At 40.7% G+C, this 15,474-nt stretch overlaps 1 protein-coding gene across 2 annotated transcripts in view; it reads left to right on the top strand.

The window, feature by feature from the left end:
* The first annotated feature begins 10,732 nt into the window (after positions 1-10,732).
* The window catches only part of TNNI3K (TNNI3 interacting kinase), a 69,087-nt gene continuing 64,345 nt past the window's right edge, over positions 10,733-15,474 (top strand). For both annotated transcript variants that reach the window (XM_088537570.1, XM_088537571.1), the window contains exons 1-3: positions 10,733-10,939; positions 11,593-11,701; positions 14,925-15,010. In XM_088537570.1, coding sequence (XP_088393696.1) covers positions 10,900-10,939; positions 11,593-11,701; positions 14,925-15,010 — 235 coding nt within the window. In that variant the 5' untranslated portion in view covers positions 10,733-10,899. The remainder of the gene's footprint in view (positions 10,940-11,592; positions 11,702-14,924; positions 15,011-15,474) is intronic.

Here is a 15,474-nt window from a genome sequence, read left to right as displayed (position 1 = left end):
ACTTTTCCTGTCTTTAATTTCTGGGAGATTGATTCGTTTCAAGCCAGTCGAAATCACAGAGGCAGCACACTGGTCTTCTTTGGTTTCATCTAAGTAGAAAAAAATGAAATTGCATGAACAGCACTGTTGTAGCATAACATTAATTACACAGGAAATACAGATACACTATTGTTTCGATTAAAGAAGCAATGGAATGTTTTAAATCAATGGAAACCCTAATTGGTGGCTCTTTTTTTCATGGTGCCCATTATTATGTTTTCTAGTCTTTGTCCATAATCAAATGGTAGAGAACATACTAATTAGAAATTTCATTGAAAACTATTTCAAAAGTTTTTCAGAGTAGGGTTTTAGCTAAAACAAAATAGTGAGGTGTAGTAACAAATTATGGTTTTCTCTTTTCATGTCATCGTTTTAAAATAGCTTAAAGTAGTGGGTTTTTTATTATTTTCAGGGAGAGGCAGTACTATAAAACTAACAATTTCAAATATTTGTTATTCTTTTTTAATTGTATTTTTATAAGTAATTGCTTGTAATATATATTTTGGCAACACATTGTTTTACAATGACATATTTATATATGATAAGATAAAAAAATGAATCATAAGTCCAATGTAGGGATATGTATTCCTTTGATTTTTGGACAGTGTGTCAGTGAACGAAATTTACATTAAAAGTACTTTTAAAATCATGGCATCCTCTCTAACCCTTAGGCTTTTTTTTTTTTTTTTCTCTTTCCTTCTGCAATTTGTATCCTTTCTTGTTTTTCATAAATGCCCTAGAATATTAAGGAATCAAATCAAGCATTTAAATGCATTAGTCCTATCGGAGAAAAAAAGACTTGCATACGAGATCATTCTGTCCCTTGAGACTATAGTAATATTGGGGTCAAAACCTCCCATCAAGACATACGGATTTTATTTTTAGTCATTTGGCAGCTGGTAGATTGACTGGGCAGCTACTGACTTTTTATTATCCAGAGATTTCCTGTTATGTGCTGTGTGAAAAGTTCCATTTCTTATTTCTCTGAACCGAACTGCTTGAGTCTTAGAGCGATACTTTTATTTCTCATAAAGATCCCTAGGCAAAATAGCAGCAAGAAAGAGGAAGCTTGTATGAGTGGCACTGTAACATGCATCTATGGAGTAACACACAGGACAACCTGTTCTCCCTCTTCCCCTCCCTTGCTTCTTTTAATAAAGATATCCTTTGGTTTCTACTTTATATAGATAGATGTGTGTGTATATCTATGTATATACAGATATATACATATATGTGTATATGTATAATATACACACATATATGTGTGTATATATATATTTGTGTATTTGTTTAGATTTATAGATCATGTTTACAGATAAATATGCTTTCTATTCAGTGCCATTTTCATGTGCACAACTTTATTGATTCTTCTCTGTCTCCTTGTTTATTTTTCCTTTTAAGAACATAGGAAGTGTGCTACTAGGTCACGCCAATGCCCCGTCTAGCCCCATATTCTGTTCTGGGAGCTGCAGCACCGGGATGCTGCGCAAAGGGAATAGCCGCTTCCCGTGTTGTTTTTAACAGTGCATTACATAGATAATCAGTGTACTGCCAAGGTGGGAAAATGCTGGTTCATGCTTCACACAAAATTACATTCTCATACCTCATATCATTTATTTCTGATTTTTCATCCATAATGACTTTTAAAAAAAGGCAATTTCACACTGTTTTTTAAGAATAGGCTTTGTATTATTTCTGTGTGATTGGCTGCAGAAAAGCAGCTTTTTCTCTTGCATTCATGCACTCTATTTAACGCCTCGGCCGTGTCCTTTTCAGAAGCGCGCGGAAGCGGCCCCGACTCCTGCCCGGGCCAGGGCTGCCCTCCCGCCCCGGTGTCCGGCCGGGCCGTCCTTGCCGCTCGGGCCGCTCCGTTCGGCCCCGGCACCGCCCGTCTCTGCCGGGGGGCGGCCTAGGCCGCTTCTCCACCCGGTTGTTACTCGGAGTGCGAGATTCTGTTAATTCCTTTCTGAAATGTTCACTTCTATGTTAAAGCTTATTGGAGACTAATTGCTACAATTACTTTATCGCTCCAAGTTCTCTGTCACCTCAAGATACCTGCAGTTTCCTCTGCGTACCTCGTCCAACAGCTGCAAAGTAACAAATTCCCTGGGCCTGGGCCGTTTCGGGCAGCCTGGCAGAGCTTCGCACCTCTGCCCTATGCCCAAACGCATCCAGTTAACACGTCTGCTCCTCACCACAGATTAATGCTGAGGCCAATTTTCTTCCACATTTTACAGACAATCCATAATTTCTCCTCTAAAACTCTGTCAGTCCCCTCTACGAGCTCATTGAGTACTCCAATAATTTTAAGCACTTCTAATATTATCATTTAATCACATGAACAAAATATCCTGTGTTGAATAATTTATATCTTTCAGAATAAAGATTTGTATTATAATAAAAGATCTTGGAAAAGATGCCTCATCAGTGGAAAAGATAGGAAAATACGCCTAACAGGAGCTTGGCCTGATTTTTTGAAGACGTTCCTGTTTTAATGCTTAGGGCTGTAAAGGAGGACAGAAATACTATCCGATTTTTTTTTTTAAACCAAGCCTTTTATTACAGTTCATTATAACAGGACTTATCTCCCTGCTGACTGAATTCCTAATGGCATCTTTCTCATGCTGACTGCAGGGTGGAATCATATCTCATGAATATTACCCAACACGGTTTGACCTTTACCAAGTTTATCATTGATAAAGAAACCTTTCAAGAGACATAATATTTCATCCAAGGAACTCCTTTGAGCATGAGCAAATATACATAGAGGTTGGGAATTATTGAGGTTGGCTTTAAGAGAATCAGGAGAGTTCTGGAGAAAACAGAGGTCTTAAAAAGCAGTAAAAAAATAATGGTTTTAAAATGGATGCAAAGCAGTAGATTTGAGAATATTACAGTCAAAGCCCAAAATGCATAAAGGTGAAGTAAAAGTAGTTACAGAACGTGGAGCATGAAATTGTCTTTTATATATCATTGTATTTCCATAATCTTTATCCATCTATTGTTATACAAAACATTTTGGAAAAAGCAAATGTTCGACACAGTCTTTGCATCTGCAGTTGGAGACCAAGCTTTGCTGAGGCTTCCCTGGCCATTGCGTTATGGCTTTCTGAGCGTGCAGTAACAGCAAAATGAAGCTGCATTCTTCTGACATGTTTACTCACTTCAACTGCTACACTACGTTTACTGTAAATTCCTCAGATACCATCTGCTGATTCAATGTTTCATCACTGAAAGCAATTCGAGTATAAATAGAAAGCAGATATGCTTTGACACATAAATAAGAGGGGGGAAAACGATGAGAAGCGGGCTAAGAAGCTTTGGGAAAGAGCTCAGGTCGACTCGCTGGAATAGTGGCTGCTCCGGTTGTGGAAGGGAGCTCTTCCAAGAAGCAGCAATCTGTTATGGAAGGGATATGGAAGCGCCCCGTGGAAGCGCTGCCTGCTGCTGCTGCTCTCAATGCAAAATTTTCACCAGTGACAAGAGGAAAACCTATTCCCAACACGGGTTTATGTTTGGCAGAACTGTTAAGTCAGGGTTCTAGTAGCACCATTTGGCTATAAATCAGTGCACTTTTGCTGGTCTGATGTCAGGATGCAAAAGGCAGATGACATTACACTGCTGAATTAATACATCTTTGTGCTGAATGACATCCACAAACTAGGGTCTATGGTTTTTCCCTACCATTAAAATTCGTTTTTTCAAAATTATATTTGTAAACTGAAGACAAAATCAATTTTGAACTGCTTCTTTCTTGGAGCTCTCTTCATTCCAGTTTAGCACTCTTTCACAGATGAGACTTCAGGGTGGGAGGGAGATAAAAGCCCAATCTGTTCATAAAATATACCCTAGAGAGAGAAAAAGAATCCAATAAATTGATTAAATGTGCATGTTAGCATATTTCAGAGCAAGCTGCGGACATATATACGTTTAAAATTTGTGTTCACATGCTTGTCCACCTTCAGCTGAGATAAAGAACTTAAAATTTGTTTTAAGCGTATCCGTAAAATAAATACAGTTTTTATCTGTTTCTTGTTCTTAAGCCTTTGCTGACTAATACTGGGTATAAGTACTAAGCGCTTTTGATGGCGGATTAAAATCACACTGATTGCACACCCAGCTTTGGAGTTCAGTTCTTCCTGCGGGGCGTTTTTAGCAATACTCACAACAGCCCGCGGCAGTACGGTGCCTTGGGCTGCAAGGGCTCACAGGGACACGTGGCCCTTTCCATTTTACGCATTTTCAACCTAACTACAGGGCAGCGAGCATGTCTTTTGATGTATAGAACCAAGTCAGGCCTGAACATAGAGACGAGCAATGCAGACACGGCTGAGGCCTGGCTCTCTGGTGGCTGTAGCCGAGCTCGGAGCCAGCCCCGTGCTGCTCCGCACGACCTGGGATTACTGCAATCCCGCCTGGCACTGCTCCCCTAATCCAGGGCCATGGGAGCTTTCTGGTGTCTAACGGAAGACCAGGACTTGCAAACGATACATGCTTATCAAGACCACAAAGATTACGCTTAGTGAGCTGGAAAGCATGAAAGCTCAGTTGTATCTTTCACTGAAGATGCTGCTGCTTTCACTTTATTTAGTCCTGTTGTCAAGGAGCTGAAGGAAGAAGACTTACACAGCTGTTATTGTCAGCAGATACTTGTGGAAAGCACCCTTGGGTCCACGTCTAGAATGTATGGCTGTACAATGAATCAGTATAAAAAAGACCTGGATACCATCACACCTCAAAACATGTTTTCTTCCAGTGCATGCTCTTTTGTTGCTCTATGCACTTTGTTACCATTCCCCAAGTAAAGCTGGTGTTTAAGTAAATGATGTTTGCATTTAAATACATGAAGTGTCTGTGCAGACACTGCTTGTATCTTCATTCATGGCTCTTAGAATATGTGACTGAGTTGAACAGCTTTTGGCTAAACACTTCAGCACTTTCCTGAGAGGAAATAAATAATTCGCATCTTGAGACGGGAAACTTTAACAAAGTAAATTTAACAAGACTTTTAACAAAATAAGTGTAGATTTGATTTGCTAGGTAAGAAATATGAGACTGCTTCAAAACTTTAAGGTGCTCCATGGTGTCTGTGTACTAAATACTTTTGTCTCAAATTTAGAAAGCATATTTGGTCAATATTAGGCAACACTAATGTCCACAGGGTCTTCATGATTTTGTTCCACAGATATTGAAACACCAGGACTTGTAATGCAGGCCATGCCACACAGAAGATGGGTAATGGTAATACCCAGGGTGGGCAGACATTTGTGCAGGGCTGGTAGAACTTAAAAATTGAAGTGTACAGCCATTGCCATTGAATGACTTTTTTGAAAGGTTTTGGTAAACAAAAGGCATATTTCTCCTCGGGAGTTTTAAATGCTGAAACACAGCTTTACCCTGTCAAGCTACAGCCAGTAGCTAGCTTTGTTGTTTTTGCCACATCAGCTTTAGCACAATATTTGAAAACCTGCAATGAATTTCCTGTTAAAGTCATCGAGAATTTCAATTGAAGCAGGAGCCAGGTTTTTGCCGCTGTCAAACATGCTGGGGAGAAACGTTCCTAGAGTTTTAATCCCTGCAAGAAAGAACAGAGTTGCAGGGCTCTTGCTGAGCATCCTGACAGCAAGTGTGCACAGTGCTGCCAGACCTTGGCTAATCTACTGCTGCTTGTGCTGTGACTAATTCCTGATCGGCATGAGATGAGCAGAAGCTCATAGGCAAAGGAAGCTTGAAGCTGTGGAACAGAGAAGTGGCAAGGAGGATGTTTAGTCTGTAGCTGATGTAATGTCATTTCTGAGTTAACACAACAGTATTTCTGTGAAGGAGAGAGCGTGGAGCTGACAGATGAGCCAGTATTTGTGTGCTATGCTTGATGACACATTTGAAAAATAATTTCTTTATTTAGGTATGAGATAATTCTCTGCTGTAATGTGTTACGGCTATTTATGTAGCGTGCATGTTTATAGCTACAAAAAATTCTAGCCTTTTCAACAGGGACTATTTTATAGTGTGATCTAATCTTGCTAAAATCAAAAGGACTCCAGACTAGGAACTTCCTCAACATAATGCTACTTGGCACACAGCATGTGTATCTATTTTATTCATATTGCATTTTACAACCTTTAGCTAATCTCTCATTTTCACTATCCACTGCTGGTAGATGACAATAACCGTCTCTTGTTACCAGCTGGGATATTGTGTCCCATGGCACTTGAGGGACTTACACAAGGCCATAGAGTAAAATTTATCAGCAGCATTATCGTAATTTAGAGGTCGCTGGTTTCTAGTATCAGACTCTGAAAACAAGACTATATCCTGGCATGCAGGTCCGTGACTTTCCCCCAGCCTAAGCAAATAATCCCCAGTATAAGGGATGCCGTTCTGACAATGATGGTCAGGCAGGAATTCCTGAAGCCTGGAGGTTCCTGGGTGGACGCGGTGCCTGCACGGGCCCCTCCATCACTCACTGCCTCGCGTCTCTCCTGAAACGCGGCTCGGGCTGGTACAGTCTCAAAGCCAGGAACAGCGTTTAATGGTTTTATTCATGTCAGCTTTCTTTATTTAATTAGTTTTGCTGCATAGTGCAATAATAGGGCTCATAACGAACATCGTCTTAATGACCTCCCTGAATGCTTTGAAAGCATGCTATAATGAACAGAGATTTAGCCAAACTGTACGTATTATACTATGAAATTTGAGAAAGGATTATTTCAGTAACCTTATAGGCAGGAAATTGAAATCTGAGAAATTGGGCACTTGAAAAGGAACACAAGGGAAGGGAACAGAGAGAAAAAATGAGCAGCTGAAAAATATGTGTGCCAGAAGGGCTTGAGGAACTGACAAAAGGAGGAAAGCTCCAAAAATCGTTTGGATCTCAAAAGAAACATTCTTGACTTAGAAAGGGAGTTTATCTGTAACGGAGCTCAGTGGTTCCATCCTCTTCTTGTTCCTAAGTTCCTAACGCAACGCTTCTCTTTCTCCTCGCTGTGTTCACAGAGCAGTAGATGGCATGTGGGAGATTAATCCCTGTGCAAATGCCGCTGTAATATTGGGATAGCAAAAATAGCACTACTATTCTTTGAGGGCTTCTTTAAATTCACTGCCACAGAGAAGCCATTGTAAACACCTGTTTCATTATACAGGCTATAGAGTCCCTTGTACTTTATTTTCATAATAATGTGTTTTATTTTAAAGCCTTTTTCATTTTCTGTGACACATCTGAATGTTACCAGAATGATATTGAAACAGATAGCAGCAACTTACAGCCTCTCCAAATAAATGATATGGATATGTTCTTTCAGTGAAAAGGAATTAATTTGAAATAAAGATCTTTTCAAAAGACTTAATCCTGCAAAGCGTCCCCCAGAAGGACATTTACAAACAGAGATGGAAGAAGAGTTTTACACACAGAACTCTTAAAAGATTGGACACGACAGCTGCGCAAACCAAACATAAAAGAAAACTGGCATAAAACTCCTAAAAAAATAATCAAAGCGTGTGCTGTAAACATTACATCTGAGGACTCAGGCTCACTGGAAAACATGGCTTTTAGCTTCTTAGTTCTAATTGTGTAGACGCTAATTGGAACTGGCCTAATGCAGCAGTCAGTTCAGGCCTCCCTTTTTCTGATTTGTTTGCAAAATGCCTGCAAACAGTCTCTGTGATTACTACTCATTTCTGGTCTTTCTTCTCCTGGTTTCCGCTATTCAGCAGTGACTCCTCACAGCCTGTGAGGATAGCTGCTTTTGGAACCATGATACTAGTGAATAAACCAGCTCTGCCAACTTTGCTATTTGGGCATTTTTCCTCCCTTGCTGTGGTTTCCAGTGAGAAGACGACCTTCCTCGAGCACCTGTGTGAATGAGCCTGCACCTGCCGAGATGTCTAACAAATTGTGAGAGTGATGAGCTCTTCTCAGACTATTTTCACAACTTGAGCTACTGGAATTTAAATATTATGAAAGTTTTTCACAGCTTTTAAAAACATAAATAAAATGCAGGTTATTTGCAGCTTTTAAAGACAAACTTTTACCTCCGCGTCATGGTGGTAATTAAGTTCTGTCACGTTATAGTACTACTACTTTCTTCACCACCCTACTTTCTGTGCGGTAGGGAAGAATCATTCCCTGGAGCCCAGAGTGTGCCCCGTGTTCCCATTTCTATCGTATTTATCATGATCTGGATAGAGAAGGGTCTCCCCAGCCCAGCCTTGGCCCCTCAGGTCTCCCCTCGTCGGCTGCCGCGGGTCCTGGAGCGGGCGCTGGGGCGGCAGGCCCGGCAGCGGCGGGGACATGTGTGGGGCAGAGCGGCCACAGGGCGCCCGGCGCAGCGCGGAGCACCCGCACACCCAGGCGGCTTCCAGGCCTTCCAGCGGCTGCCAGGCCTTCCAGCGCTTCCAGCAGCTGCCAGAGGCTGCCAGGCCTTCCAGAAGCTTCCAGAACCTTCCAGGCCTTCCAGCAACTTCCAGCAGCTTCCAGGCCTTCCCGCGGCTGCCAGGCCTTCCAGCGCCTCCAGCAGCTTCCAGAGGCTTCCAGCAGCTTCCAGCAGCTGCCAGAGGCTGCCAGGCCTTCCAGAAGCTTCCAGAACCTTCCAGGCCTTCCAGCAACTTCCAGCAGCTTCCAGGCCTTCCCGCGGCTGCCAGGCCTTCCAGCGCCTCCAGCAGCTTCCAGAGGCTTCCAGGCCTTCCCGCGGCTGCCAGACCTTCCAGCGCCTCCAGCAGCTTCCAGGCCTTCCCGCGGCTGCCAGGCCTTCCAGAAGCTTCCAGAGCTTCCAGCACAGGCCTTTCCTCTCCACCTGACTCCTGGAAGTAGCCCCACCTCATCTGATAATCCCAGGTAAAAATCCCAGAGCGATTAACATCCTCCTGCAAGAATGCAACAACAACAAAAAAGAAATGCTTAGAAAATTAAATAAGTGTAAAAAGAAGAAATGCACACTGGATTTGCCCGCTCCTGCAGCGGCTGCGGCTCCTGCTCAGACACAGCCCTGGCTGCGTGTAGGAAATGCGGGGAAAAGAGGCAACATAAATAATGGGAGAAGCGACACCATTGCGGGGCTGTACGTGCAGCTCTGCTAGTTGCTTGGCAACTGGATGTGGAGTGTCAGCGAAGAGGCTCAGGCCTTTCTGCAAATATTTGGTTGCATATCAGGGTATATTGTCAAAGCGGTTCAAAGTCTTCTAAAATACATCCCTGGTTTTATGTGTAAATCAGTGCAAATAAAGGGATATGCTCATGCTGTGTCAGAAACTATCACAGAGGGCTAGTATGTTTACACTGGGATGCAGTGTGTTGAAGACTTTATATACCTATATTTTATGCACACATCATCTGGCCTGAAATCCTTATCTGAGAAGATATGCTTTTTCTTAAAAAAAAAAAAAAAAAAAAGGAATTTAACAGCTTAACTTAACTTGGCAGCTTAACAGCTGCCAGGGTCGATCAACACACTTTGTAAATACATAAATGAATACACATTCAGGTATAGGCATAGCAAGCAATTAAAAAGGTAAAAGGAGAAGTGTACGCACATACAGAAACCAGCATGAATACCGTAGTGTAAAATGATTCAATTGGGGAAACAGGTATGAAAGAGATGGAAGAGGTACAGATCAGAGCTAACCAGATTACAGAGGAGATACAGTTTATGCAAGGGAAAAGTGATATTCATCTACTAACCTCTTGGTCACTATTTCTGATAGTGCTCCGAAGAGAACCCATCTTGCCTCACGGTTCTTAAGCAGAGATTCTTAGAGGAATGTGGCCATGCACAGAATCTGCACTGATTGCACGTGTGGGTAAAACATGACAAGTTTGCTCTGTCCAACATAGCTGGATCTTGGGCTTTTTACAACTTTACAGTGTCATTGGGTCCGATCTGAAATGCTAAGAGACAGGATGAATTCAACTGAGCACAGTGTTTATTAATACATCCATGCGGATGGCTGAGACACAGCTGCCTTGTGCATGATCTGCTTGGAATATAAATATAAACAAAGCAGCTTGAGCTTGCTCCTGTCTGCAAAAATTGTATCTAAGGCAGGAAAACCAGCAAAACAAACTCTGGAACTTCCTAACTGTGAAAGAATTGCCCAGTGTTCTCCAGGTTGCTTCCATAGCAACCTCAGGGAAATTTTAACCTGTGGAGCTGTTGCTGCAGCCTGTTGGTTTGAGGGGATGGATGTGTCAGGGTTGGTTCTTGAGCTAAGGACAGAAGAATTCAAACTAAACGCACCGAGTTCCTGGCAGCAAGCTCATGTTCTAGCCTCACTCAAGTCAGGCTTCATTGACATAACAACACAGGCAAATACCATCAAAATGTAAGAAGCCAGTATTTTCTGACACAACACAGCTTACACTTCACAGTTAAAATAACCCAGATCTTCCAAAGACATCCCATGTGTTAGAATACATCTTAATGTTATGCGTTGAGGTCATCACTGGCCTCTCTAAATTAGGGACCCTCCTCACTCTTTGCAGATCTGATTCTTTTCCTCATAAATTAGGGCCTCAGCTTCATAAATTAGTTTTTCCCTAGAAGGCTGGTAGCAAGCTGCCAAATCACCTGCTTCTCACCAGGTTTAGGTATTCAACAGATGAAAGAAAGTGTTTCTGTTGGCATATTTGCAATTCATTTTGACAGTAGATTTTTAAACAAACTGATTAGGTACCTTTATTGTTTTATGCTTGACAGCACGCACAGTTTTGCTCCGTGTCATTGTTGCATGACATTCCATTTGGCACAGAGTTTATTTTTAGCCAGAGTCTATCAAAGTATTTTTCGGTAGGACTGTCACTGCTCCTGAACAAGGAATCATATTACTGCAAGAACTTTGCTGAAACAAAGAAGATACATTGAACAAATGGGAAATTACAAATCCAGACCAACCCAAACTTGCACGGGTAATTAATGTTCCTTTTTTTACATACGATATACCATGCATCTGTCAACAAGCAGCAAATGATGTCTTAGCAAATAACTCATTGCTAACTTGCTCTATAGTTCAAGGATAAGGTATTTTATTGTTCTTGGTTTACATGAAGAATGGCTTAACCCAAATCGAATGCAGAGTCTTGTAGAAGTAGACAAAACACTTATAAATTAAATTTTGTGGGACTATCACATAAGACAAACTAACTTATTTCATCAGTTGATTTAAATCACATTTCATTAGAAAATTCTTAAAACTAGATCTCTTCTATGCTTTGCGTCTGTGCTGATAGGATTTAGAAAATAAGAACTAACAAAGGCAATTATTGTTCAAGTTTTTTGTTATTCGAATTAAAATATTTCTGGTGAAGTTTTGTGTGTATTGTCTGTCTGCAAGATCAGCATATGTGTATCTAATGGTTGCATCGAGAACTGTTTAATAGCTTTAATATGATCTTAACTAAACATTCATCCTTAGCAGAAAAATACTGCATTGAGATTGAGGATAATTGGATGTTTAAAAATCAGATCTGTAGTTCCTGGTTACTGAGACATTTTGATTTGAGTTCTTTTTTTTATGTTTTGGAGTGTATTACCCACCAGTGGTTTTTTTTGTTTTTGTTAGATGAATGGAAGAAGAAAGTTAGTGAATCATACGCTATAATCATAGAGCGATTAGAAGATGACCTGCAGATCAAAGAAAAGGAACTGGCCGAACTGAAGCATGTTTTCAGGTGAAGTATGCTTGAAACCTTCCTATGAATGTATTTTAAATGCGTATTTGCTGTTACACGGTATTTTGGGTTTCAGGTGTTTTTTGCCGAGGGGGTTTCACATGCCTGGAATGCCTGCTCTTCAAGGTCTATTTTTGGGAATGTCCTTAGAGTTCTGGGCCAGAGTCCCACAGCACAGTACCATAATTAGTGGCTGTTAATTATCAGTGCCAACATTTTATATGAAATGTATGTAGTTTTGGAAGTGGATTAGCTTTAATGGGATGTCTGATTTGGTGTGTACTTTCCATTTGTGCTAGCCTTTTCTTTACATGGGGATATTGCTGAGGTGGCAAGGTTTAGGCAAACAGACCAGCAGAGGAGCTTCCGACAGTGACTTTCAAATTCATAATTGCTGTCGCTTTCTCAGGACAGCTCGTCCTAAAATCCACATTCCCTGAACCAGATAGTATGCTCACATGTTCCTTATCTGAAAACCTCAAATACAGAAAACACACAGCTTAGTGACTTGAGTAAGTTAATTTAAACAAATGATCAAGTAAATATTTTCAGACATAAAATGTACTTCAAAAAATGGATTATAGTCAGAAATAAATCACAAGCTCCCATTTTTTTTTTTATTTTCAGGTAGCATAATTTATTTATTTAGCTAACAGGTTTGAACCTGTTAGCTGAATATCATCCTCAAGCAAAATTCTGCCATACGCTGGCCACTTTGTCTCTGATCCAGTAAGGTACTTCAGCACCTGCCTAGCTTTTAACCCTATTTAGAAGCAAAGTAATTATCTGAACAAACTAGGGCAAGTGTGTTTATCACCTTAAGATGAGCAAGACCATTGAGGTATATGGTGAAGTGTTTAATTCCTAAATTAGTCCCTAAAAAAAGTAATGGGAAATGGGAATAACTCATTAATTCATTACTGGCAACCTAGAGAACAAAGGTAAAGACAGGCTTCTGGCTTTTAAAGGAGAGCAGTACTAACGTCGTTTGGAGCTGTAAGTCTGTTAAGTATGTTTAATAGTGCTGCTCTATCAGGATGGATTTATATATATACAAATGTAAGTGTTCTGCTAAACAGGAATGTCTAATCTCAGCTGTACGGAAAGGAGAAAACAGACTTCTATTGGCAGGCTGAAGTCTGCAATCTTCAAAAGAAATACTGTAAATTTCTGCATTTCACTGAGTTTCAAAAATGTATCTACCTAGAAAGCTTGGAGGAGCAGTAATAAGTCAGTTTGTACCAGAAGAAAACAGAGACTTTGCTACAAAAGCTGAAGTGTTTAGGCGGGATAATTATTTACCTATCCGTAACTCTGTTTTCCGAGCAAAGTTACAGTACCTGTTCAGGTAGGACTTTATAAGTGAGGATGGGTCGGCTCTAGCTGCACACACATCTTTGGCTTCCCTTAATATGGTGGTTGTTTAGCACGTGAAGTAAAGATGTCCAGTTACATTCCCTGCAGCCTTACACAAAGACACTGCTCATGTCTATTTGTAACTCTGGGGGCATCTTTAGTTTATTATCCATTCTCTTTATTGCCAACATTTTTAGCTTTATTTTATTGATGAATTTGTTTTTGGAGCTTGACGTGCATCATGGAGAAGAAGAGCAGAACTTAATGAATCTAAAACTGTAAGGACTGTAACACTTTTATGTATGTTCTCTGTGTTCTGCTAAATAAGAGTACCAAATACAAATGCTGAATGTTATTTTTAATGATTCAGAACTGGTATTCATCCTATTTAAAGAGAATATTATTAGAAATGCATTAATAATAATTACTTCCCTTTAATTATTCACTTCATCCTTCTGTGCCCTAGAAAGCATCATAAAATCATTAAGCTATATAAAAATATAACAGAGTGTATCAAAAATGTGGAAGAAAACTAAACATTAAATTGAGCTTCATATTGTCAGTGTCAAAGTGCATAAGTGGCATTTAGTTGTCAGAGAGTTTTATGTACAAACATGCCTCACCTTGGAAGAATATGATTAAAAACTATAATGCTTTAATTGCCCATATCAAAACCAGAAATATTTCCCTAGAAGTTAATGGGAAGTCAAAATGAGCATCTATAAACAGTTTTAAAGTTCTATAATATACCACCTTCCAGTGCAGTAAGCCAAGGCCGAAAACCCGAGCGGTGAAATGAGCCTCGTTCCCTGCGCACTGTGGGTTCTGCGCTCCCTCCGACGCGAACAGCAGCCGTCACTGATGCGTCTGTGCGGGACAGACGTTCTCCGAGATGCCTTCGGCTCTGGGGCTTCTCCTCTTCCCTCTCAGCTGACGCTCAGGCCTTCGTAGGACTCAGTATCCCATTAGAGCTGCAAATCCTGAACCAGAAGCGCAGTGTTGGGAAAGGCCGCTCCATTCACTGGACCCTTGGCTCGTGGCAGGTTCCTTCAGGTTACGGCCCCTGCCGTGTCCTCGGCGTGCCGAGGCGCCCGGGCTCGCTCCTAGGCAGTGCAGCACGCAGGCTGGGTCCTGCACACTCCGCCAGCTGTGCTGCTCCCTCTCCACGTTCCCAAGCACGGACACGGCTCTCCTGGTGGCTCCTGCCTGGGAAGCAGTCCACGTGAAGGCCTGGATGTCCCAGGGCAGGATGCAGGGGCCAGGAGGAGAAAATCAGGTCTTAAATGCTGATAATATACGCACAGTAGTAATTTGGGGATTCAGGAACCTCCATTCAGTACCAGAATCATAATATTAAAGTTTGAGAAAGCAGACACACATCTATAAAATGCAAAGAGGTAAGAAAGACCAGAAGTGTATGTGCTTCCTTAGTGTTCCCATATACATGTTTCAGTGAAATGATCATATACACCCTTCCTGTGATCTCATAGCATAACCATAAACTTGATTTCTGAAACTTTTTTTCTGTAACTTTTTTTCTGGGTATTCTTTCATCAGCTTAGTCTTTTTTTTTTTTTTCCCTAATTTAGCTGATTTTGGCATGTATATACCGTGACTGAATAGCAAGATTATCCAGGTGAGAATGTGAGTTAGGCTCTGTTTTAATTTACTGAAAAATACATCTGGATTAATCCAGAGTGCTAGTAAAATATTTCTAGATTTACAGGGGGCAAACAGGAGCCTGAATTTAGTCCTCTATCTCCAAAAAAAGTAACACTGAGATTTCTCTTTTAAAATTTTTCCAAATGAATGAAAATACACTGAAAAATGAAAGCTGTAATCATCTGTAAAATCTCTTTTTTTTCAGCTCTGATGAAGCCTTCTGCCAAGTCAATTTAAATTACCGCACAGAAAATGGGCTCTCTCTTCTTCATTTATGTTGCGTATATGGGGGTAAGTATTTGAAATCTGATGTTCTCTAAACCTGTTATTTACATGGGTAGTGATTTATTCTGTCTAATAGCTGACAGGAACATTATATTTTTAATCCATTTCCTTCTTCACGTGGTACTTGTTGACAGCTGGATAAGCATCTGTAGGCATTTCTCAAAACTCTGTTGCCAACGTGGCTGAATCCAGTTAACACTGAACTCCACTCTAACTGATTCTTTCATCCAGGAAAACTTTTGATAGATAATGCAAATTGTTTCAATTGCATCTAGTTCAACTAATATTCAGTTAATTCAAAATTCCATGCTACATGTATGTATTAATATATGCTAATCGTATATGTTAATCATGCTCATTCTATAGCATTTCTCTACTTTTCTATATTTTGTACATGGTATTGACTCCAAGATAGGGAGCAAGTTTTAACAAATTCTTGCCATACAGAAAACATATATTTTTCTAATATA

This window comes from Tinamus guttatus, unplaced genomic scaffold, assembly GCF_059628265.1.
Source record: "Tinamus guttatus ecotype Peru unplaced genomic scaffold, ASM5962826v1 Tinamus_guttatus_pri_ptg000814l, whole genome shotgun sequence".
In the NCBI taxonomy this organism is placed as follows: Eukaryota; Metazoa; Chordata; class Aves; order Tinamiformes; family Tinamidae; genus Tinamus; species Tinamus guttatus.
Note: the sequence above shows the minus strand (reverse complement) of the source record. Positions and strands in the feature narration are given on the sequence as shown.